This window comes from Sylvia atricapilla, chromosome 20 (genome assembly GCF_009819655.1).
Source record: "Sylvia atricapilla isolate bSylAtr1 chromosome 20, bSylAtr1.pri, whole genome shotgun sequence".
In the NCBI taxonomy this organism is placed as follows: Eukaryota; Metazoa; Chordata; class Aves; order Passeriformes; family Sylviidae; genus Sylvia; species Sylvia atricapilla.
Window position 1 is genome coordinate 8370626 of NC_089159.1, and position 25448 is coordinate 8396073.

A 25448-nucleotide genomic window follows, 5' to 3' on the forward strand; every position below is an offset into this window, starting at 1 on the left:
TTTCACAGTAAATTATAAAATTCTCCTTATATTGCCCTTGTGCCTTCCAAGTGTAAATGGTGCCAGAGGTGCCAAAGTGATGCCAACTCCCTCATTCCTGTTGGGAACGAGGCCATGGAAGTGCAGGGATCAGCATTAACCAGAGCTCTCCTGGGCTTCACCATCACACACATCCCTGCCTGGGCTGCAGACAACAGGGACCTGCCTCCCCAAGCTGCTCTGCTTTCCTCTGCCCCTAAATTAATTGGAGTAATTGCTTTTAAAAGTAAACACTCCCATCTGCTCTTTCTCCCCGCAGTATTTCCATCCTTTTTCATCTTAAAGGCAAGTTTTGAAGCACAACAGCAACCCAGAGACTGTGGAAATCACAAGAGAAGCCCCAAAATATTGTGAAGTTTTATAGAAGTAGTAAATCTGAAGTTGGTTTGTTTTTTTTTTAAATTTGCCTTCAGTAGTTTGTGCCCTTAGCATTTGCATTTTGAAATTTCACTTTGAAGTCTGGGAGCTGGAAATTCATTTAAAAATAAATAAGAACAGGGTCCAGGAGCCCAGGGCTTCAGGAAGGAGAGGGAATAGCACAGGGCTTGTGAAAACACGAGGAAAATTCAGTGTTGTGATTGAAGTGAGCCTGGCAGGCACGTGGGGACAAGGGGACAGAGCAGTTTGCAACTGTTTTGTGAATTGTGACATTTTTATAGGGTTTGGCTCAGGATTTAGCTCAGTAGAGCAGTGTCTTAATCTGTGTTAGCAATCCAAGTGCTCGAGGAAAAACCACCCCCTCGATTTTAGGCAGTTTGTATTTCCGTGAGTGCTGCTCTTCATTAATTGCAGAAAAGGTTCTCTTCCTCCCTTCTGCAACTGCAAAATAAAATTTCCCCTTTGAGGGAAATCCCCTGCCCTCTGGGTATGGATAAATAACTGGGAATGTGCCCCTGGATCCTGACCCATTTAAATCCCTTCTTGGTTTTCCACCTTCCTGGGCAGCAGTGACATTCCAGGGATGATGCTGGATGTCCACTGTGCTTCGTGATACTTCAGCATTTTTTAGGAATCTTGTGAAAATGAGGATTTTTCTCAGCCCCAGTGCCCACAAATGTGAGAGGATGAGGGAATCTTCCTTTGAAAATCAAACAGAACTGGACCAAAAAAATTCCTTATTGAAAAAAATTTGGAAATGAACCATTCCTTCAATCTGCCTGAGGGTTTTAGGGCTCAGGAGGTTGTTGTGTGGCACTGGAACACTGGGATTTCAGAGCACAAAGATTCTTGTAGGCTGGAGTAGGGCTGGGGTTTGGACCAACACCCGGGATGCAGAGTGAAAAATGGCAATGATACTCCCACCAGAATAAAACCAGACAAAAGGCCTTTCATCTGTGCCCCTTCCTGCTCACAGCCTGCACAACCTGAGCCACAAAACGTGGAGCTGTTCTGAGCATGGAATGCAGCAGGTCCTGGTTGTTCCCTGTGTTTTTGCACAGCACCATGAACTGCAGGGGAATAAAGGCTGGGCTGAATTAATTGAATTATTTCAGAGATGAGTTGGGTCCACTAATTCCATATCGACTTTAGGCTTTAAATAGCATTAAGGACCCGTGGTAAAACTCGATTAAAACTCAGGAATGCAGCTGGAGCAGGGTAAGGTCACATCTGTGCACGAGGTGGAATAATGGAACCTGTTCCCTTGACGTGGCTCTGTGTCTCCTGTAATGGGAGAAAAATTGAATGTGTTTCATCTGCTCCTGGCCTGCCCCTCCTGTGAGGGGAGAACAAGGTGGAATTAATGAACCCTGAGGAGCTCTCTGCAGTCTGGGTGGGTACAGGGACCAAGCAATTGAACTCTTGTTCCCCTGGGAAATGGGAGTGGATGGTTGGAATGGCTCGTGCTGGTCAGAGCAGAGCCTGGAATCTGCAGCAGCAATTGTCACAGGTTTTATTCTCCAGTTTTGTCCCCTGGGAAATGCTGGAGTAGGATGTGAGTGGATGATTGGAATGGCTAGTGCTGGTGCTGGCCTGGAATCTGCAGTAGGAATTATCACAGGTTTTATTTTCCAGTTTTCTCTCTGCTGCCCAGGAGCCATCATACACCTGGTGCTGTTACAGGCAGTGCTTCCTCTAAACACATTCCAGGGCTCATCTTTTTAATCAAAGTCAATCAAATTTGGCCTGAAAGGTGCCATGAAGGCCGAGCTTTGTGTGGGATGTTGGAAAGGGTAGGAATGGGGATTAATGCATGAGCACAAGGAGACCTGGGCTTTGGGGCACATCTTGGTGCTCAGACTCTTGCCAGGTTATATTGACAGCACATTTTGTCTTATTTAAAGGTCTCCTCTCCGTGTTCAAGCTGCATTTTATGAGATCACCTCATCCTTGGACGTGTCAGGGTTAAATCAGCAGTGGGAACAGACAAACCTGACAGTCAGTGCTGTGCTGTGGCTGTCGTAACTCAGACCCAAAATCTGGGAAATCAGAGATCCCAGGGCTCTCTGTGTGGATTTCTCAGGCACAGCTGCAGTGCCCAAGGGTTTGTGACATCCCTTCTCCCTCTGCCCTGTGGGGATACCACAGGGAACGTGTCCTTTTTGGCAAATCCTTGTTCCTGTGCTCGTGGGGCTCCTCCTGACGTGCCACAGCTGTGACCCTCAGCTCCAGTGACATCCCTGCAGTGGGAATTACTGCAGGAGCAGAGCCTGAAGGGGCACACGCTGTTCCCTTTCCCTCTTGGACCTCTGTGGGACCAGTTGCCTTTTCATTTCTGTTTTATTGGATTGTTAAAAGGCTGCCAGCTGGATACAGGTACGTGGGGGTTTTCTCTGCTGCAGTCTGCAGGGAACAAGCAGCACTGTGGAGCCATTTAGCCCTGGCAACTGCTTCCTCTTTTTCCAGACGATTCCAGCAGCTCTTTTTGTGTTTAGCCCATTGTCAAACAGGGTCAGAAAGATTTGGGGTATTAATCCTGTCTGTTCAGAGAGTGGAACCGCTGAGTGGGCTGTGCTGTGAATGAGGAGCTGTGGGTGCAGCAGGGGACTGTGTTGTCAGTCTGTGCCTTTCCCTGGCGTCACTGGGGGAATGTCAGGATTCCCTCCTGTGTCTCCAGCAGTCAGCAGAGAGGGGAATGTGCCAGAGCAAAGGTCTGCAGAAAGGTGCAGAGGCAGAGCCCTTCCCTGACCCTGTGGGGTCAGCACTTGGGGCTGAGAGCAGAACAAATGGATTTCCCCAGGCAGCTCCAGAGTCGTGGCTGAGGAGCAGAGCAGGAGTGATGGAGCTGCAGCCTGGGCCCATCCAGGGGCACCCAGAGGAGCTGGCTGTGGGTGCTGCAGCCTCCTGCAGCATCTGTGACACCCCAAATGGCTCTCTGCAGGCTCAGCCTCTCCCGGAGCTGCACTTTTTAGAGAACTCCCCCTTCCCCTGGGCCTGTGTCTGCCCCACACTGTGACCCCGAGGCACTCCCTGGGCTGCTCCTTGCTCTGGCTAGCAGGGTAAAGAGGGAAAAGCCATTTCCCTCACCCCCACCCCCTGCAAAACCTCTGCTTTTTACAAACGACCCTTTCACAGCTCTAATTTGGGATCAGCACAGCTGAGGGGCCATAACCAGTGGCTGCTAACTGAGTGGCAGGAGCTTCTTCAACCAGAGCAGCTGCCAAAGCATCTTTTCATGGATGAGCAGAGAGAGAGGATCCTCCAAACTGCTGACTCCAGGCTCGTGGTCCCCACCTGGACACTCCAGTCAGCATTCCTTGGGCCCTGCAGCTTTTGGCTGCTTCTCTCCTGAGCCCCCAAGGGTGGGGAGGGTTCCTGAGCTCAGTGCCAGGAGGAACGAGCTGTTTGTGCATCTCCAATCCCAACAGCGCGAGTGGATTTGCTTTTGTTTTTTGTTTTTTTTTTTTTCAGAGGGCTCAGACAGGATGGGGAGGGAGAGTTCTGTGTTCTGGCACATCCAGATGTGTTTCCAGCCAGACACTGAGCATTAGCAGTGCAGGGGGAAAAAAATATGTGCTTGGGCTTCCAGTAGGAAACAACAACAGAAAGATCCTTTCCATTTCTTTCAGCTGGGAAGTGATGCCAGGAGCTGTTATTTCAGTCTGGGTTTCTGTGGGAGGGGGATTGAGATGCACCTTTGAATGTGTATCAGGAAAAGCTGCACAGAGAAAATGCAGAGCACAGAAAGTAGGTCTGGCTGCTGGCTGTCACTTCAGTGAAAATCAAGTGTGTTGTGGAAATCTTGGCGTGTCTCTTAAGAAAACAAACAAAACAACAAAAACAAACACAAGAGCATCTGCTTGTGTATAAATATACCTGGGGGTTTTTTTTGTGATTCTGTAGCTCCCATTGCAGCATATTCCAATTTTTCTGGCGTGCCATAGGAGCAGGAGAAGCTCAGGTTACAACACCCAGATAAAAGCTGCCTGTGCCACCTTTCTGAAGATACAGCCAGCTTCGTTGTGCAGAGGCAAATGCACTGGGGAATCTGTGGTTACCAGACTTCTCTCCCTTCTTTTTATATGTTTTGCCAAAGCCTTTGCTGGCTGGAGGGTGACTGTTGAGACAGCACTGAAAGCTGAGCAGTGGTTTGTTGAAAACTTCTGCTTGGGCAGGGGATTAAAAAAGTGATTTTTTTTTTTTTTTTCCCAGTGACCAGCTTTAGATACCCTCAAGCACTGGTCTGAGCTGGGAGGAAGGGCAGGCACCATTGCTACTGTCCCTGGGAATGGAACAATGTCCAGTGAGCCCCAGCACAGCTGATGGGACTGGGTTTGTTGTTTATTAAAGACAGACCTTTGTACAGCAGGGACAGAAAAATCCTATTTCTGTCCCAATAAAAACTCGGCTCCCATAGTTGCTGTTATTGGCAAACTCAGTCCCTTTGGTGTTTACAGAGAAGTATTTACTGGGAAGGACTGGATGGGGAGAAAGTTTCATCTGCTTTCATTTTGCTCTGGTGGCACACACGTTGCTGTGGGATTCTGTATTTCATTCCTAAACCTTTTCCATGGCATCCCAGCCCTGCAGCAGGGCCAGGCTGTGCCCTCCTGTTTGCTGCAGCCAGGTCTGCCTCCTTTCTGACCAGGGAATCATCATTTGTGTTCTCACTTTGTCCCCAAGGTCCCTGGGATGTGTGTTTGGGAGCAGCCAGGCTGGTTTGGTGTGGGCTATCACAGAGCTGGAGTGCTGCAGAGGGATTAAAAGCAGCTTCTCTAATAAATGCAATTACACAAACATACTTGAGCCATGTGTCCTATTTAATTCCTCCCCGAGAAAATTCCTCAGGGCACTGCTTTTGTCTGAATCAAAGAGATATCCCAGTGCCTCAGGCATCCTCTCTGGATCCTCAGTGGCTCTTCTGTGCCCTGGGTGGCAACTAATATTGGGCTTCAGATTCCTCTGAGGAGCAGTTATCCCTCCAGGGCCCAGGAATCGTGTGCCAGGCAGGGATTTTGTAGCTGGCAGAGCCTTTGCTGCCCTGCAGACCTCACAGGCAGCTGGCACTGCTGGCTCTGGCTCCCTGCCTGGGCAGTTTTGCCCTCTGAGGTGTCTGTGCTCTATGGAAAGGATCCTTTTGCAATTGGGGATCTTCCCAAGGAAGCTGTCAGGGCTTTGAGTGCCTCCCCATGAGTTGGGCAGGTGCAGAGGGACACAACCCGAGGAGGGCAGGGAACCCCCCAGAGATTGTTTTGTGGAATGTGGGGTTGTTGTTAAGCAAGGAAATGATCGTTGTTAAAGGGCCTGGAGGTAAAACATGAATGTTTCTCTTTTCCCTCAAAACCCTGTCCCCCTCTTTTAAAGGTTTTTGGTCTGAAATCAGCTGAGGTTTTAAGAAAACCACTAAGCATTCCAAGGTGAGGTGCCAAGTAAAGCATTAAATGGTGCAGAAAAGCTGTTTTTTTGACTCCCCCAGCCCCTGCCCCTCGGTGCAGACATTCCCTGAGGTGTCCCAGAGGGTAACCTGTGTACAGACAGCTCAGCTCTTGCTCACAAGCACCAGATGTTTAATTGAGGGTGTGCCTGTCAAAAAGTGCATTAAAAATGCAGGTGCCTGTGAGCCAGGCAGTGGCACAGGGTGGTGGCACACCCTGGCACTGGGATGTCCCTGCAGTGCCCTGACCCCTCCAAACTCTGCCTTTCCATGGAGGTGCTCTCACACCCTGGGGAAATGTGGGGAGAGAGGATGAGCCTGCTTTATCTGGGGTGCTTTGGCTGCTCTCTGGTTCTCCTGCTGGGTCCTGAAGATCTCCCAGTGGGAATATGAGGCTTGCAAAAAGGCCTCGAGGCCTTTTGTGCACTCACTGGATGTGTTTGTGGGCACAGGCAGATCCCAAGCTTGGGTCACCCTCTGGCTGTGCAATTCCCAAGGTGAATTCACATGCCAGTGCAGTTTGAAAAGAGATCCTGACCAATTTTTTTGGCAGCCCTCAGGTGAGGCTGAGGAGTGGTGTGAAGTTCATCCACACCAAAAGCGTGGAAAGAGAGATTTTGCAGGGATGTAAGAGAGAAAACTCAACTGTGGAGCAGCACGTTGGGCCTGTATGAACACACTGGGAATTCCAGGTGTGTCCTGTGAAAAGGACAAGTGTGGGAGCTGGAGAAGAGTTGCCTCTTTCCTCTCAAGCAGCCAACTGAGCTTTGTTTTCTTGCTTTTCAGTCCTTCCAGGGCAGCCAAGGACGAGCGTACCTCTTCAACTCCGTGTGAGTACCCCACTCGTGTCACTTGGGGCAGATTTAACAAAACCCTCCTGAAAAAGAGAAAAAAAAACACCCCATAATTCAGAAAACATCTCCCTGAGACTTGGGAGCTTCCTGGAAATGGTTGGAGAAAGAGGCAGAAATAGCCCCTGATTCATATTCGAGTGGTGTTGAGGTTTCAGATGAGCAGCGAGGAAAAGGTGATATTTTTCGTCATCAGGTTGAGAAATCCGAGCTAATGGCTGAGTCATTCTCCTCTCCCAGGATGTAGCTGCACCAAAGAGCCTCAGTCTTGTAAATGTGGAGGTAGATGATATCTAAATATGCACTTCTTAAAGACTTAAGTGTCATTTTTCCCAGTGGCTGGAAATAGTTTTGGGGGGGGTCACTGCTGCTCTGTCTGATTTCAGTCACATTGTTCAACTTTTCCATTTGGGAAAGTAAAAGTACCATTTTCTCAAATCGAGAATGAAAATCTTTCTCAAATGCCTAATTAACACGAGCGACCAGAGCGTTATTAATCTCCTGTTCAAAGCTTCCATTGAGTTTTTTTAGTTACATTAAAACCTCCCCTTTTTACCTTTTCATTCTGCTCTGGAACTGCCCAGGGAATTTTGTTCCAGGGGCACGGCTGGGAAACTCACAACCTCCTGCTCGTGTTTTCAAACACTGCAATGAAATCCTTGTCAGCTTTATTGGAGCATCTTGATGTGGAAAAGGCACTAATGGGCAGCATCTGTGCTTTGTCCCAGAGTTAACGTGGGCTGTGGCCCCGCAGAGGAGCGGGTGTTATTAACAGGACTGCACGCCGTGGCAGATATTTACTGTGAAAACTGCAAAACCACGCTGGGCTGGAAATATGTGAGTATTTGTGGCCTTGGCTTTGCCCCTGGGCAGCTTTGTTTCAGCTGAGGAGGGAGGTGGAAAGATCATTTTGGGAGGTCAAAATGCAGGTTTTTATCTGTAAGCATCTATTTGCCTCCTGCTTTGTGTGTGTTGCATTTGGAGAATCAGCTTTAATGTAGTTTTTTGTTGGGTTTTTTTTAACTAAGAATTTACACCTGGTTTTGGTGGGTGCCCCTCAGTGACATTTAAACATAAATGAGGGTAATTTCAGTCCTGTGGTTCACAATGTCTTTTTTTTTTTTTTTTTTCTATTATTCTGGTAGATGTTATCAGAATAATAGAATGCTCCATTAATTCTGTGTCCTTCCCCCTGGAAATGCTGTTGAACATGAATTTATCTGTTTGCTCTTCAGAAATTCAATTACCTTCCAATAAAATCCAATGTTGCATCCTAATTTCTGCTTCTGGAGGCCCACACCATTTTGTCCAAACGTTTTCACCAGTGTCTAAACAAATCCTAGTTTGTATCCAGCCTCTGGACAGAAATACTCTACACTAAGCCAGGTGAAAGGCTGTAAAAAAGGAAAGCATCAAAACTGGATAAGGTTGGAAGCTCAGGGATATTGGGGATCCCAAAGGTTTCCTGTGTGCTTCCACAGCTGCAGGCACACATCTGTTTGGAGTGGGATCTTCTCCTGGGACTCCATTTCCACATTCAATTCACCACAATCCATCCCATTCCCTGTGAGAGAAACACTTCATTTCTAACAAACTTTAATAAATTCCCAAACCACCTTGGAGAGAGCTGGATTTTACCACCAATGATCCCTAAATCCTGGCCCTAGGAGCAATTGCCATTGGCCTACAGAAAATCTGCACGTTCCATGCTGCCAGTTCCTTCTTCCCAGGGTGTAAAGACAGCCAGAAGCAGGATTTAGGATTCCAGAAGCAGGATTTAAGATTCTAGAAGCAGGATTTAAGATTCCACAAACAAGATTCCAGAAGCAGGATTTAGAATTCCAGAAACAGGATTTAAGATTCCAGAAGCAGGATTTAGAATTCCAGAAGCAGGATTTAAGATTCTAGAAGCAGGATTTAAGATTCCACAAACAAGATTCCAGAAGCAGGATTTAGAATTCCAGAAGCAGGATTTAGAATTCCAGAAGCAGGATTTAAGATTCCACAAACAAGATTCCAGAAGCAGGATTTAGAATTCCGGAAGCAGAATTTAGAATTCCAGAAGCAGGATTTAGAATTCCAGAAGCAGGATTTAAGATTCCACAAACAAGATTCCAGAAGCAGGATTTAGAATTCCAGAAGCAGGATTTAGAATTCCAGAAGCAGGATTTAAGATTCCACAAACAAGATTCCAGAAGCAGGATTTAGAATTCCGGAAGCAGAATTTAGAATTCCAGAAGCAGGATTTAGTATTCTGGAAGCAGGATTTAGGATTCCAGAAGCAGGATTTAAGATTCCACAAACAAGATTCCAGAAGCAGGATTTAGAATTCCAGAAGCAGGATTTAGAATTCCAGAAGCAGGATTTAAGATTCCACAACCAAGATTCCAGAAGCAGGATTTAGAATTCCGGAAGCAGAATTTAGAATTCCAGAAGCAGGATTTAGTATTCTGGAAGCAGGATTTAGGATTCCAGAAGCAGGATTTACGATTCTAGAGGCAGGATTTAATATTCCAGAAGCAAGATTTAAGATTTTTTCCCCTCACACTTTTCCTGAGAGCCAAGGGGAAGACCTGCAGTTGCCTTTTCCTCCCTGGCTCAGCCTTGCACCAGCACTCCCAGATCCGATCCACGACGCGATTTTCCTCCAAATATCACCTCAGTCTCACCCTTCCTCCTCCTTTCATTTTAGGAACACGCTTTTGAAAGCAGCCAGAAGTATAAAGAAGGCAAATACATCATTGAACTAGCTCACATGATCAAGGATAATGGCTGGGATTGAGTGGGAAGAGCCCAGCCCTAGCAGCGTGTAAGAGAATGCCATCCAACCGAACATTATATCCAAGAGTGAGAGAGTGACTGAACGCTTGGTTCCATGCATTTAGAGGCTCTGCAATCCGGGAGCATCTTCACACCCTTCTCCATCTTTATTGGTGACTGGCCTCTAAATTTCTGTCTCTCTGTCTCTTTGCTTTGTATCTGTTTGTGAGTTGACCCTGGCTGCTTCTCTCTCTGTTCTGGCGTTGGCTCAGAGAATGCACCGAATGCCCGACAGCCATTCCATGTGCCCAGTGCTCGATCCAGCCTGCCCTGGGCTCTCCTGGCACCTCCCCAGCTGTGGGAGGAACACCCCAAGGTGTGGGCAGGAGAAGGTGGCAGAGGGGTGGGGGAGTGGGGAACCATCCGAAGGTGACGCTGGGCTTCTCTTTTCAGTCCTGGTTAAGCAAGGCTTGAAACCATCTCCTTGTCTAAATGGACAGAGAAATATCTACTTGTCTAAAGAAAGGACAGAGGAATATCTCCTTGTCTAAATGGATAGAGAAATGTCTACTTGTCTAAAGAAGGACAGAGGAATATCTCCTTGTCTGGAAGGACAGAAATTACCTCACGGCTGCGTTTTCTCTCCGAATCCCCAATCCATCGGCGGGGCCTCAGCCCCAACTGGCTGAGCCCGAGGCAGAACCAGTTCCCCCCCCAGTCTGTGTTTTGTTTGCTATTTATGAACTTGTTCTTTGAGGGGGCAGGAGCTGGAGGCTGGAGAGATTCCCTGCCTCTCCTTTCTCTCGCTGGTTCAGGGTAGGGAGGCCGAAGGTCCCAGCAGAGCACGGCCATGGGGAGTGTCCTCACGGCTGGAGAAACCAAATCCTGACTCCTGAGCCCTTCAGAGAGGAGGAGAAAACCACCTCAGGCACGAGGAGACTGGAGCTGCAGCTTAGGAAATGTGGAGGGGTGAAAAAAGGCACGTGTGAGGCAAGGAAGAGGAAATTCCCTAGAGGAGGATGGGGACAAACAGTGACAGAGAGGACCCCCGGATTTCCTGGCCTTCCCTGAGCACCCCTGGTGGTGTTTTACCAACCTTTCACAAGTGCAAGTAGGGAAATGCTGTTACAGAACCTTCTCCTTGAATCTCAGGCTCCAGTGGGGGAGCCTGGCCCAGAAATGGTGCGAGGAGGGAGCCGAGTTCTGGGGTTGTGTTGCACAGGTGGATATTTCCAGGTATCCTCCCCAAATGGTTCCCCCTTTTCCCACTCCCAGAAGCCCTTTGCAGGCACGGGGAGAATGGGAATGAAAAAAAAAAAAAAAAAGAAATGAAACATCTTCCCACCACCCCTGGAATGATCTATGCCTTGAGGGGTAGATGTTGGTGTCAAAACTGCAAGGGACAAGGAGTCGTTCCCGTTGTGATTTTTCCATGGTGATCCCGGAGCACCTTCCCGAGGTGGATGGTGGGGAAGGGACACTGTGTGTGAGAGGGGAGCTGTGTTAGGCCAAAAGAACCAGGAGGAGTTTGCTCTGCAGCAATCCAGCCAGTATCTGGTGATAACCCAGGACTATTGAGCTGAGTTCGTTTTATCTCTTCCCCGAGTGAGTTTTTCTTTGTGTTGGCAGAATTCTTTCAAGTAGGTTAATCCATGGGGGGAAATCTTCCTTAATCCAGAAGGAAAAGAGTATTTTGCAGGGGATGGTGACTCCTTAAAAGCAGAAACTTTGGAGCTGTAATCTGTTGTCACTGGCCCCAGCCCTGAGAGATCCCAGGGGGCTGGGGAAGGGTCATTTGCTGTTAACTTGGCAGGGAATGTGAATAGAGACTCTCCTTAAGGAGCAGGAATTCAGTGTTGGATCCTGACACCCAAACCCAACGAAGAAGCAAAGGTGGTGTTTTTCTCTCTCAGAGCTCTGCTCCTGACAGCCTTGGGGAGATGAGGTGGAGTTTGTGACCAACCTGTCCAGAGGTGGCTTCTGCCCTCACCCTCCTGCTCTGCCTGTGTAACAACTGCTTCAGCTTTTGGGTTGGATTGTCTCTGCTTCCATCAGCCACGTTGCCTCCGGTGACAAACCCAGTAAAAATGGAGAATCCCACGGCACCTGCTGCCTTGTGGCCTCTGGCACTGCCCTGGTGCCACTTCCCTGTCCTTTCATTGAGGATCCAGGGCAGTTTATTGGCTTTAGACTAGTGGGGAGGAATTCCTGTTCTTCAAAGAGCTCTTTAGTCTCCACAGAGCCTTTAAAGGAGCTGGGAGAAGTAAGGGATCATCCCAAATCCTGTGAGGCTGAGAGGAGCACACAGGGCTCCTGGTTTGATGTTGGTATTTGGAGTGGCTGCTGATCAAAAAGCCATCTGTAAAAGGCAGGGCTGTGCAGAGAACTGCTCTGAGAAATCCCAGCTCCAGAGAGCTGCCAGGTGGAAATGTTTTTATCCATTCATCTGGGACAAAAAAGGACGATGCCCCATCAGACCTGGCTGGTTTTTACTGGTCACAGGTGTTGGGCTTTTTACGGCAACCAGTCCAAGCTTGAATAGGTCGAGCTCTTAATCTGCTTTTAATTGTTTTTGTCCCATCAGTGTCTCGCTGAGAGCCTGGCCTTGAGCCCTGGTGGGAGCCCAGAGTGTGGCTGTGATGTCCTGCCCAGGTGGATGAGCAGAGATGGGCGTGTGCAGCTCCTGTGTGTGCAGTGCACAGGGAGAGCTTTACCTGGCTGCTGATCCCCCGGGGGCTGGCAGGAATTTGGGATCTCTGCTGGTGCCTCCCACAGCAGCACAGGGAGAGAGGGACACACTCAGAGATAACCAAAGAACCTCCCTGCTGAGCTGAGCCAGGTGGGGCCTTTCCCCAGGAGAAGTGCAGATGTGGAAGCTGCTTTCCAAGGGCAGCATCCTCGGGAAAACACGGACAGCAGCGAGTTTTCCTTCTTTTTTTGGTGTCCAGCCTCGTGTCTGGGCAGCTGTGAGCACCCTTGAGTTTACATCCCCCCCTCTACCCCAAAGCTCAGACTCGAGGAAGTTTGAAATTGTTTTTGCTCTGGTGGATTGTCTGGTGTGTGAAATCCTGACCCCTGTAAGAAATATTCAGATGATAATATATAGACAAAGCAGAAAAAAAAAATAACCCCCAGATGTTATCTTGTGAGATATACTTTTGTAAATAATATTTAATTTTTTTTAAAAAAAAGAAATAATATATTTGGTGCTGTTTTCTCAGAGCCCCTCCCTGAGAGCACTTTCGTTGTCGTTGTTGATGATGATGCTGATCCTGTTTCCTTCCGTATTTGTTGGAAAATATGTTTAAAGGGAAACAAGAAATGGGTATTTACGTTGTCCTCTGCAGTGGCTCCGTGTGTTGCTGTGGCTGTGGCAGGACAGGGCACTCCCAGCTGCCAGGTTTGGTGGCTGGGCTGGGGCCAGCAGCCCCCAGAGGGGGGATTTTTGGGCTGGGAGGGGCTGCAGGAGAGCTCCAGCTCCCCTTCTGAGTGCCCCTGTGCTCCCTCCAGGAATCCCACTGGGGCTCCCACTTTCCCTGGGCTGTGGAATCCAGGCCTGGGATTTTCTCTTGCACCAATATTGGCTGGAGTGAAGGAGATCTGGAGGGGTTGGGACTGGACAGGAGCTGCAGCCTGGGGTTCGCTGGGGGCAGCAGGAGGATGGAGCTTTGAACTCCATTTTAACCTAAACCATAAACCTTTGGATCCTGGTTTTATCTTTGAGGGGAGGTTTTTTTGTTGTTGTTGTCATTCTGTTTTATTTTTTCTGTTTTTAAACCAGGCTGCTACATAACAAAGTAGAGTAAAAGTTTACCTCTTTTGGCAGTCAAGTTCATTTATTTTGTTCTCCTGTCTTTAATCTCCCCCCTTCTTCGTTTTTATTTCATTTGATCTCTTGTTTATCCCAAAGTGGACCAACCAACAGCACAAACCACTGGACTGGGTTTTGCTGAGCAAGAACTGCTGCAGGTTCTTTAATCCTCTGGGTTTGGTGCATGAAACTTCAAACCACAGAGGAACAAAACCAACGCTGCGAAATCAAACCTCCTGCTCTCGTGATGATCAAGTGAGAATTTTCCCTGCTCTGAGAGAGTGTGAATCATGCATTTCACTGCACTCCCCTGCTTGGGGAGGAGCTTCCACGGGGAGCAGTTTTGGGATGAAGAGGGGACACCCAACACGGAGCTCAGCTCAGTGGGAAGGAGCTCTTCCCACCACGGGAGAGGCCTCAGTGCTCAGAAACAATCAGGTTAGACAGGGATTTTCTGCAGAAATCCTGGTGGGAAAAAAAAGAACAAGCAGAAGAGGGGAAACAAAATCATCTTTGAATTCAGAAAAAAAAAAAAAACAACACCTAAATAGATAAAAAAATCAACATATTTAAATGCAAGCAGAATGGCATTGTGTAAGGTACAACCACAAATAAGCTGTTCTCATTGTTACAACTGTTGTGTATCCTTTGTTTTGTTCTTCCTAAGGAAATGGGAATGCTTTCCCCACTGACAAAACTAAGGACAATATTTCCAATACCAGCCTGTCTATGGATGCTCTTGTGTTTACAAATTGTGTATACTTTTATTTCTTTGATCTTATTTTAATTTTTTTTTTTTTGCATATTCTTTCAGGTCATTTGCTTCAGTCATAAATGCAATTGTTTGTTTTCAAATAATTGGTTTTCACCTTTTCATGTATTTGTACATTGTATATAGTTCTTCAGTATTAGAGGGAGGCGTATTGTTTGTCATATTTACAATATGTGTTGGTGCTCATTTGAGAAAATAAAATTTTCAAGTACTAAAGCTGCTGGTGCCAGTTTGTGCTTTATTCTGTGCAAATCCCCAAACTCCAGAGCTGCTCCCAGGGGATGGGCTCAGCAATTCCTGCTGCCCCCACCTCGGATCCGAGCACATCCAGGGGGAAGGCAGGGCTTATTCTGGGCTTTTTGGGATGGGCTGATGCCCTCCCTGTTCATCCCACCGCTGGAGATGGCAGGGCCCTGGCCCCGTGCCCTGTCCCTGTGCCCTGGCTCTGTCCCTGTCCCCGTGCCCTGTCCCCATGCCCTGTGCCATGGGCATGCCCTATCTCCATGCCCTGTCCCTGTGCCCTGTCCCTGTCCCCGTGTGTGCCCTGGCTCTGTGCCTGTCCCCATGCCCTGTGCCCATGCCCTGTGCCTGTCCCCGTGCCCTGTCCCCATGCCCTGTGCCATGGGCATGCCCTATCTCCATGTCCTGTTCCTGTCCCTGGCTCTGTCCCCTGTCCCCATGTGTGCCCTGGCTCTGTGCCTGTCCCTATGCCCTGTGCCCTATCCCCATGCCCTGTCCCTGTGGCTGTCCCTGTCCCCATGCCCTGTGCCAGTGCCCTGTGCCAGTGCCCTGTCCCCATGCCCTGTCCCTGTCCCCGTTCCCTGTCCCCATGCCCTGTGCCAGTGCCCTGTCTCTGTCCCCTGTCCCCGTGCCCTGTGCCAGTGCCCCGTGCTGCCGAGTGCCCTTAATTCCCCACGGGGCTGAGGAAGAGCCTTAACCCTCTTTGGAGAGCCCTGGCCCCGAGCTGGGAGCCCTGAGCCGGGAAATGTGAGCTGGGGCATTCCCATGGCCTGGGCACGGACTGTCCCTGCACAGGGCAGGGTAATGCCTCTGTTTCACCAAAACATTAATTTGCTCTTCCTTGGGGGACACTCTGGGTGTGCCCCAGGGACACTGCCCCCGCCTGGGGACAATGACATGGCCAAAAAGTGACCTTCAGGCCCCAGTGCAGGGTCTGTGTGGGGCAGCTGCTGGCGCTGGGCTCGTTCCTACAACCCCCCGATGGTTCCAAAATCCCCAAGGTTTGAACCCTGTGTGGTGTGGGCGGTGGGAATCCCTTTGGATGGGGAGGGACCAGCGCATGTGGGAACGTTTCTTGTTCACCATCACTGTGCCCTCACCAACCCAGCCGGGAAAATCCCTGCAGGGAAAACGCCAGGAAAAAAGCATCACAGTCAGTATTTCCCATCCCGAGCAGCCAAGTGACAACACGAGGGACAACTCAAGGCCGTCCCTGAGCAGTGGCCTTGGGAAGAGCCTCCAAAGCTCTGTCAGGCCGTTGGGGTGGAGGTGGCAATGTTCCAGACCCGGGGCTGTTCCGGGCCGGGCCGAGCCGCGCTCCGGGGCACGGGGCAGCTTGTCCCGGCTGCTGCGTTACCCCGCAGTGGGAGCGGGGCCGGGGCGGGCGGCAGCAGCAATCGGCGGCAGATAACGCGGACTCGGGCGGCAGCAGCCGCGGGCTCGGAGCACGGAGTCCCCGCGGGGTGACAGCGCTGCCGGAGTCACCGTGACCTTCCCCCTGGCCGCAGGACGGGCTAGAGACAGCCGAGCCTGGGGCAGCTCCTCTGCCGTCCCACCGGCCACAACGAGGGATTTTTTTTCTTTTCTTTTTTTTTTTTTTTTTTAAGGATGATCACGAAGCTAAAAATACAGCAGCGCCAGTGGCCTTTAATCCCGGTTCAAGAGCAATCCGACACTCCTGCTCTGCTTCCCGGGCGGGTTTTTGGGACGCGGGGATGCTGCTGCTGCAGAGATTCACTCCATCCCTTCCCTCCTGCTCTCGGGGTCCGAGCTCAGGGATGCCCCTGGGCTTCCCCCAGCGCCTCCTTTCCCCGCGGGGCCCCGGCGCGGTTTTCTCGCTGACACGGAGGATTTACAGTAGCGCCTTTCAGGCTGCCAAACACGCCGGGGTTATTTTTACCCGGCTCCAGGGTGGGGTATAAATAGAGCCGAGGTCCTTCTCTGTTGCTGACCGAGAAATGTCCCCCAGAGAAGCGGGCCAGGCACGCGGGAAATGTCACCTGGAACGGGGTGACCCTGCGGGGACTGCCCTGTCTGCAGAGAGGGGGAATGACAGAGCCCCACTGCCACCCCTCTCCTTGTGACCCCCAAAAACCACCGAGCCAAGCGGGGTCCTGCTCTGTTCGGGGGAATCTGGGGGTGCTGTGAGCACAAAGTTTGCCCAGGAATGAGGCACCTTTAATTAAATCTCTCCAGGATTAATGAAATCCTTCCATCTGTCAGGGCACCCCAAGTGTGGAAAGGGGATCAGGGGATCACTGGGACACTCAAGGAAAGGCTGCTGGAAGGACAGCAGGGACAGGAGGTGACAGACATCACCAGCTCCACTTCTGTGACCAAAAAACAAACCCCAAACCCATTTGGAGGAGATTTTCCAGCCTGGCCTGTTATTTATGGCTCGGGATGAAGCAGCTGCTCCAGGCGGGGGCTGCCCCACTCTGCTCCTGCAGACGGTTTGTTCCCAATGTATGGAAACTCCTGATGAGGTGAAGTGAAATGCTGGGGAAAGAAAAAATAATCATAAAATCCTTTTAGCAGGGGCTCGACCTCACCCCGAGGAGCTGTGCCTGGGTGAAGGCTTTGGATGTCTGACAGAAACAGCAAATGCTATAGGAGCACTTTTATGGAGCTCTGCTTCTCCATGAAAGCCAGACTGGTGTTTTCTTTTCCACTCGGACAAGGATTTTCCCATAATTGTGCTATTTTTATGGAGGTCTCAGACAGAAACAGAGGGCCTCTCCCAGCCAGGGCCTGGTGCTGGAGGAGCTGGAGCACGGGAGGGTTCAGCCTCTGATGCAGCGTCCCCATCTTTGCCAAGTCCCTTTGCTGGCAGATGCCTCACCCTGGGGAAATGGGGGATTTGCTCCATCTCTGCCTCACAGGGATGTTTTTTTCTTTTTTGGAGTTTCCTGCCTGGAGATGAAGCGTGGTGCAGATGCTGCCTGAACCAAGGGGGAAGCAGCAGAAACAGGGGGCTCGGCCAAAACTCCATCTCTGAGCACACAAAAACAAACACCTCAGCAGTCAACACCAATTTCTGACAGACAAGGGGCTCTCACCTGCCCCAGGGCAGCTCCTCAACACCCCAATCACTGCCGAGGAGGCAAAGGGCAGGGAAACACCAGCAGTGATGGCTGAGAGGCCACCAGCCCTGCCCATCACCTCCTTTTTTTTTTTTTTTGTGCCTCCCCCAGTCCCCAGCTTTTCTGGGGTTTTTTTTGGAGTGGTGTTGCTGCTGCTGGAACCTCAGCTGAGTCTTGCTGCTCAGTTTTGCTGGGTGTTGTGGCAGGTCAGTAGGAAGGAGGTTTTATGGGGAGGAAATGAAGTGGCTGAAGGATTGAGGCTGTGTTACCTTTCATTTGAGGTGGGATTTTTGTCTGGCTGCTGGATTTGGGCTGGTGTTGAGCTGCTGTGGCTCGGTGTGCCCAGTCCTGGGGGCAGCAGGAGGAGGCTGTGATGGAGGGCTGTTGATGCAAATCCTTTGGCTGTGTTTTGGAGGTGAATTGAATCTGTAGAAGCCTGGTGGGGATGAGCTCTGCCGGGCTGGGAGCTGCCAGCTCCGCTGCTGGCGCCTGGAGCCATTAGCAGGGCACTAATAATGTCCTTTATTAAATCACAGCCACGTCATCAGCTGCACTTGGGGATGTGACTGCTTGCACGTCCCTTCCCAACCTGCCTGCTCCTCTGGGTGCTGGGGGAGTGGATTTTTCTCCGTGGGTTTTCAGCAGTTCTTTGCCCTGGGGTTCCACCCTGCGGAAGGGGCTGGTTTTTTACTCAGTTCACCCCCAGGTCCTGGTGGCCTCAGATATTCAGAGTTTTTTTGGCTCTATTTGCTATCAGCAGGAGAGGTCTGTGGGCTCCTGAGTGAAATCCCTCGTGCCAAACCCGAGTTTTCCCCAAAATACAAACAATTCAGCCCAAACTGGGCTCTTGTGCTCTTTGTCCCTGCCTCGGGCCAGGCCAGGCTTTGCTTGGGTTTCCTGGAGCTGCTTTTATGAATCCCCATCACAAGGCAGCTCTGAACACGTGCATTCCATGCCCTAAATTCTCAATCCAAAGCTATTTGAGAGCCAGGCAAGGTTCAAGCCTAGGGAAAGCCCCACCCGTGCTGGAGGTGCTGCCTAACGGGGACAGGGCTCCTTTTGGATTAGTAGCCCAGAAGCAAGAAAAGCTATTTTGAGCCAGAGGCTGGGAATGTTTGAGCTAATCCCAGGTGGAAGCTGATTAAGGGCTCGTGGGGACAGATTTGGAGCAGATCCTGGTGGCACAGCCTCGTCCCTTGGCTGCTCTGCCCGGCCAAACCACCCCAATCTGCAGTGAGTGAGAGGAGGTGAGGCTCAGCCCAGCCTTTCCCGGGGTGTTGGAGGGGATTTCATTGCACAAACCCTCGCCGAGGTCTGTGGAGCTTAATCCTGACCTTTGGCAGCTGTCAGGTGCTGGAAGGGGAGAGCTCTGTGCTCCTTTCCAGGCTGGTGAGCAAAGGGACCCGAGGGCACCTTCCTGAGCCCTTCAGCTCCATGTAACCCACACCAGGGAGCTGGTAGTGGCTTCATCCTGTCACACCCCAGGGAAAAATTTACATTTTGGCCACCGTTTTCAGCGGGTTGTAAGTTTGTTTTTTTTTTTTTTTTTTTTCTGTGGGAGATTCCCACCCTGGGCTGGGTGAGCTCTGCTCCATGCTCTGAGAAACCAAAGGGTGCAGGATTGGGGTGGGAATCTTGAGCATGAGCCTGTACAGACTCAGCTTTGCCCAGGGAAGGTGCTGCAGGGCTCATTCCCAGTGCCATGGGTCTCTCCACTCCACTGCGCCAGGCACAGTGACCCCCAGCATCACCTGTGCCACAGGAGGTGGCACAAACAGCAAATTTTGGGTCAGGTGCCTTCGAGGAGGAGGAAATCTGAAAGGCAGCCACGGGGGATCTTCCTGACAGGCAGAGCAAAGCCACCACGTGGGAAGAGTCCTGCAGACCAGAGCTGCAGGTTGGGCCCTCCTCAATGAAATATTTGGGGTTTATGCACCTCACCCAGCCCCAGCCCAACAGCAGCCCCTTGTCTGAGACTCACAGAAACACGACCCAGCAAAGAGAGTCCTTGCAGCTGCTGAAACCACAGAGCTTCCTCCACACAAACCCTGGATTCTTCCCCACATCCTGCCCTGGGCAAACACGGAGCAGGGCCGAGAGCAGGGCTCAGCAAACAGCCCCAGGTGTGATCACAGCCGCCTCTCCTTTCCAGGAAAATATTGACTTGCCTCTCTGGTCACTCCTGCACTGAAGGCACATTCGGAGCAGCTTTTAAGGAATTGCTTACATTTCTTTTGCTGTATTTTTTTTTTTTTCCACGTGGAGCCCCACAGCAGCAGCATTGTGGCGAAGTCTGAGGTGTTTTTAAAGAGCCCGTTTCAGGTGTTTATGTGCTGCTGCACATAAATCACACCTCAGACCATGAGCCCTTGTCTGCTCACTGAAACATTCCTGAGGCTGAGCCTTTCCTGCCCAAGGACCCCCAAAATATCTTCTTGCCTCCTTCCTCTGAGCCTGACCATCCCCAAACCCTCTCCCCCAAATTCAGCTGCTGCATGGGGGGAGCACCAAACCCTGGGCTTGTCCTGGGGAATAAGGGAGTTTTCCTCCCAGCACCGAAGGAAATCCCCGGCCAGCTCCGTATGTAAATTTTTTCACGCATATCTTTGCATCTGTCTGATGAGTGGGGAAACTGGGAGCGAAGTTTCTCTTTGATGATGCTCAGCCCGCCCCTGCCGTGGGGATCTGGGAGAGGGGAAGCCTCTCCTCGTGTTATCCCTGCTTCAGCGCTGGGATAAAGGCAGGGAAGTGTTCCCCAAGGATTTGGAGGAAGGGGCTGTGTGCCCTGGGCACTGTGGGGGCAGGTGGTCACTGCAGTGCTCACAGAGATTTTTGGGGACAAAACGTCCTTTGCTCCTTTAGAGGAGTTCTTCCTTCCAGGAATTAATTTTGTTGTCTCTTTGGAAGGTCACAAATTAACTCGCTCCGGTTGCTGTTTTCCTTCCTTTAAAAGTGGTAGATCTTATTTTTCAGAAGTCTAGGCTGTAATCTGGGACCTCTGGTCCCTTTTCCTGCTCTTTCCCGCAGTGGGGTACAGGATCAGAGCACCCCAAAAGTGGCACAAAGCCTGGATCCGAGTGTGGAGCTGGGGAAGGACACACTGGGAGCTGCAGCCACGGGATTTAGGACACGTTTCTGCACTGAACCCTGTGGCCTCCTGCTTGTCGTGTGTCCATTTTCCTTTGGAATGCACCCAAAGGCTGGGGAAGCAGAACTCCAGTCCATGGAGCTGAGCCCTGACGTCACCATTTGTGTCCGGATTAAAGGGAAATGAAAATTAATCCTCACAGTCCAGGGAGATCTCTGGGGCTTAGCATTTTTTTTTTCTTGATCATTCAGTATTTTTAGCAGATTTTTTTTTATTATTATTTTTAGTTCCTCACAGAGGCAGCAGGTACTGGGAATGCCAGCCCTGTCCCACCATCTGTGCTGGGAGTGATGGGAGGAAGGATGGCACAGGGAAAATAAAACTGGCTGGGGTTGGCTCTGCCACCCAGAGCTCCTCAGAAGGGAGAGAATTAAAGCCCACCGAGTAATTAATGCAGTGTAAAGAATGTGAGCCGTGCTGTGCTGTGGAACTGCGCTGGGATTGTGCTGCTGGTTGGGGTGAGACCCCCAGAGCTCCTGTGGGAGCCACAGGCTCTGGCACTGCTGGGCTGGATCCCACCAAAACCAGGGGAAAAGGAATGGATCAGGGTCTGGATCAGGCCAGGAACAACCATCAATCCTCCCCAAGGAGCAGGAGGTTCAGATAAACCCTTTGCTGCACTCAGCCCCGCAGCATCCTGCAAAGTGGAAGAGAGAAGTGAGGTTAATATTTAATTAACTCCTCTCCCTCGGATCAGAGCAGCCGGGTGTCGCAGCAGATCCCGGCTCCCCCGGGATTTATATTTCCTTCCAGAGGGTTTGCAGAGGCAGGAGGTGCACGAGGGGCTGTGTTGGTCTTGGTGGGAGTGGGTGAAGGCACTTTGCAGCAAACACAAATCCTTTCCCCCCGTGTCCAGCCGGGCACAGGGGCACTAAGCCAGCACACAGGGGCCTTGCTGTGCCTGGCATCTGTGTCAGTGGCTGAAAATAGCATGGCAAAACTGTCTGCTGAGCAGGGCACGGGCACGGGGCAGTGCAGGCATCTCAAATAAAACTATCCCTTCCAGCTGGGTTGGGTAAGGAGCATTCCCAAATCCCACTGATGGCTCACTCTGGGCAGGGCCAGGGACACTCCGGCTCATCCCCGCACCCGCGGCTTTGGGGGGCCGTGAAAAATTGACTTCTTGATTAAAGTCTTAATGCGTGGTATAATTAAGGAAATCCTCCCGGTTCAGAAAGTCATTAGGAGATGATTAATTGGGATGAGGCTGGGAGCTGCCTCCCGGCGAGGAGGAGCAGGCGTGTGGCTGCTGCAGCCGCAGCACCCCAGGGGCAGCGGGGTCACTGTCACACACGGGATGGAGCCCTGACCTCCCCTGGAAAACCCAGCCCGGGAATCTCTGCAAAGCTCAGAGCTCCTGGACATCCCTCTGGGTCACTGCTGATGTTCCTTCATTTTAAGCTTTAAGGTCTTTGACTTCAAAACATTAATTAAGTGGTCAGAGTTAACTGCAGAGCCCAAGGAGGTTGTTCCAGAGTTGATCCATCCCCCTCCAGGCCCATCCTGCACCTTCCAGACACTCCTAACACAGCCCTGAGCAGAACGTTCTGCTTTTTCCCTGATTATCTCTCCAGTTCTTGCATTGGCTTTATTTTATGATAAAGACAGCAGAAGGCAGCAGCTGCTCCAGGGGGTTTTTTGCTGCCTTCCAGAGACCGGGGGTTGATGCAGACACCAGGAGTTCATGCTGGGGGCTGGTGTCTGCATCACAAACTGGTTTTATCCTTGAAACAGTAATTGAATACTAAATGGTAGCTCTGTCAAATAGATTGGGTGAAAAGATCAATTTGCTTTAGATAGAGGAGATGATATTTCACGGCACAAAAAGGGAATTATGGAGAATCAGTAACTCAGCCTGTCAGTGTGCACCGGTGGGAGTTATTATATGTGTCTCAGACGTGTCTGATGAGTCTGAGGGTGAGAATTATTTTGGTTGAAGGAAATTTTGGTCACACAGCTGCTTTAGTGATTTGTTTGTAAACACTTCTGCTGTGCCTGACACGTAGATGTAAGTTAGTTTAGGCTCAGTGGATGGGTATTGAATGAGGGAGGAAATGTTGTTTTGCAGTTCAGTAGTGAGAGTTTTCTATTATTTTTCCATTTCCTTCCCCCCCCCCCTTTTTTTTCTTGAGAGGGGAAGCGAAGTCTGGAGAACTGGAGAAATGTCCAACAGGACAGGGGTAGTGAGGTGTCATTTTTTATGCCCACACCGAAATTGTGCTCTGAATGTTTATGGGATTAATGAGCTGTGTGCACCCCAAAATCGCCCCACAGCACCCCCCAAAAAACGTGTCCAGGTGCTGATCTCCCCCAGGTACTGATTACAATTTGCTGATTACCTTCCTCTCCTCCAGGAACTGCAGCAGGGGAGGAGATGCCCTGCACTGCCCTCCCTCATGCCCTGCAGGGTTGTTTTCTCCGTGTAAGCTCAGTAAAAAATGAAGTACTAGAGAGTAAGATGGAAGCTACCATGAAAATGCAGCGCTCTAGCAAACACTAACTGCAATTCCGTGCCCAGCCTCACCCTGTCCAAAGGACGAGGTGCCTGCAAGTGCTGCTCACATCAGCTCACGTGTCCTGCAGGGGGATTAAATCCTCACTCATCTCTCCAGTGAGAGACTCTTTAAAATTACCAGGTTGCTCAGAGCTCCATCCCACCTGGCCTTGAGCGCTTCCAGGGGTGTGGCAGCCACGGTTTTTCTGGGTAACACTTCCTCACCACCCTCACAGGTTCTTACCCCCCAAAAAATCTCTAATGTGAGCAGTTCAAACACTCTCCTTGTGCCTGTGAGCACGTGGAGGGAACAGAGTGCACAGCATCAGCTGTCAGGGAGTAAATCTAGTTCAAACAACACAGTTCTTATGCTGAAGTCGTTAAATCTTTGGCTAAACTAAAAAGGCAGAGTGAAGAATGTTTTCAATATGCTCAGGAAATCCTTCACGCTGGATGAGACGAGAAGAAGCCATTAGTGAGGATGGACAGGGATTCTTCTCCAAACAAAGGCCGATCCTGAGTAATTGCAATTCTATAAACAGAGATCACTTCAAAAACTCAGTGTCTGCCCCAGCAGCCGGGGAAGCATCAAACCCTGGGGTTTAATGTGGAGGTAGATGGATGGAAAATAATTAGGTGCCTTGCAGTTCCAAGCTTATTTTTCCAATCCACATTGTTCTTGAGCCATTATCTATTTAACGGGTTTGCTCTGCACTAATGGGAACGGAATTGCCCAATTCCATCCTCACTCTGGGACCAGCCTTCTCCAGCTTTGTTCTTGGGAGTTAAAGGACAGAGACCAGGTTGGTTTTTTCTTTCCTCCTGAATGTGCTCACTTTTATTTTTCACAAAGCTAAAAAGCTGCTTGCTTTACGGATTAGATTTTTTTTCTGACATCAAATTGCTGGGAAAAAAAAAAAAAAACCAACAAAAAACCCCAGCAGAACTGTAACATAATACAATAGCTAAGACAGAGAGTTGGTGCAGGGTTTTATTAGCTCCCAACAGCTGAGGAGCATCCGAGGGGTTCTGAAACATCAGTTAACCCTCAGAACACCATTAACCATGAGTGTTTTGATAATCATTTTACAGGGAGCAAAGAGGTGGGCCAATTTATTCACCAATCCATGAACTTCTGTCTCCAAGTGCCCTCCCAGATTAGCTGTTAGTCACCCTGCAATACATCTCCTTCATTTAATGTTGAGTTATAAATCCCAGCCTTCAATTTAAGGAGCTGGGCTAGCAGTCATCATTTGCTAGTAATGGACTCAAGCTGCAAAATTTGGCTTCAAAGCTCAGAGCTGTGTGGATTTAGGGGTTTAGCTTGCCTGTTATAGAAATAAGAAACAGATGGGATTTGCAGGCCTGGTTCAGACTCCTCGCTTCTCATCAGGTTAGTGTTGTTTAAGTCAAATCAGATTTTCAGCCCAATTCATTCCTGCCTCAGCCTGGTGCACTGATGGCACACAAACTGCCCCCAGGGCTGGAATCTTTACTGGGTGTGTTCTGGTGTATCTTGGAAAAGAAATATTACCACTGCTTCTGCAAGCGGTGTGGAATTAAAGGCAATTGGGAACATTTGTAGTCAGTGCCAGGTCCTCAAGATACATTTATATATCAAAGTTCTCATATTTTTAGAAGTTTTGAGCTGAGAACTATACAATATTTCTTTTTCATCTAATGAGGGTTCAGTGAGACACATGGAAGGGCTGGGTTTGAGATATTCTTAGCAATTCAACACAAACAGAGCATCTTGCTTCAATTAGTTGTAGACTCAGGGCAGACCAGGCACAATGATTCCTCAGGGATGTTTTCCAAGGGAAATGGTGGCTTCCTCCTCCCTCCAAACTGAGGCTGGGTACCTTCCCTTTGGAAGCATCACTTCAGCTGAACAAATTATTAAATTTAGTAGTGAAAGAACAGGCTCAAAGTGCGTTTTGCAGAAGGTGATGTGACAGTGTCTCATGGTCCTGTCTGGTTTTTAACCCAAGCACCATTTAAAACAGGGCTGTTCAGCTCCTCAGAGCTTGTGGTGGTGTGGAACCGTCTGTGGTTTGCTCTCGTGTGCCACTCATCAGGAATTCCTTGGAAAGGAGGATTTCCTGAAAGGCTTTCACTCCTTCCTGATGACTTGCGGAGACGGCTTCAGCTGGAAAAAAAAGGGATTTATAAAAGCGTGGTGCTAAAGACTTGCAGACAGGCATCGCCTCCAATAACGCTGCGCACCCCAGAGATCGCCAGATTGGGGACAAAATAAAGAGCTGCTGTTCCCCGGCTGCCTGTGCAGCCTCCCCGCTGCTTTTGCCAGGGGTACACAGAAAGCCGGGGATCTGATAAGAAAACACTTTCGTGTTGGTTGAAGTTCAGCGCCAGCCCAGCTGAGGCAAGGGCAGCGCCGGGGGGACAGGCAGCCGCGGGGAGAATGAGAAGCCGAAGGA

At 50.1% G+C, this 25448-nt stretch overlaps 1 protein-coding gene across 2 annotated transcripts in view; it reads left to right on the forward strand.

The window, feature by feature from the left end:
* YPEL2 (yippee like 2) overlaps positions 1–14261 on the forward strand; it is a 33632-nt gene extending 19371 nt beyond the window's left edge. Inside the window, exons 2-5 of one of the 2 annotated variants that reach the window (XR_010745125.1) lie at positions 6638–6681; positions 7431–7539; positions 9395–9635; positions 13373–14261. Coding sequence is in view for 1 of the 2 variants with exons in the window: in XM_066333492.1 (XP_066189589.1) it covers positions 6638–6681; positions 7431–7539; positions 9395–9484 (243 nt within the window). In the remaining variant the exon portion in view is untranslated. Of the gene's footprint in view, positions 1–6637; positions 6682–7430; positions 7540–9394 lie in introns of both variants that reach the window. The other variant, XM_066333492.1, reaches the window with a different exon arrangement.
* The last annotated feature ends 11187 nt before the right edge of the window (positions 14262–25448 follow it).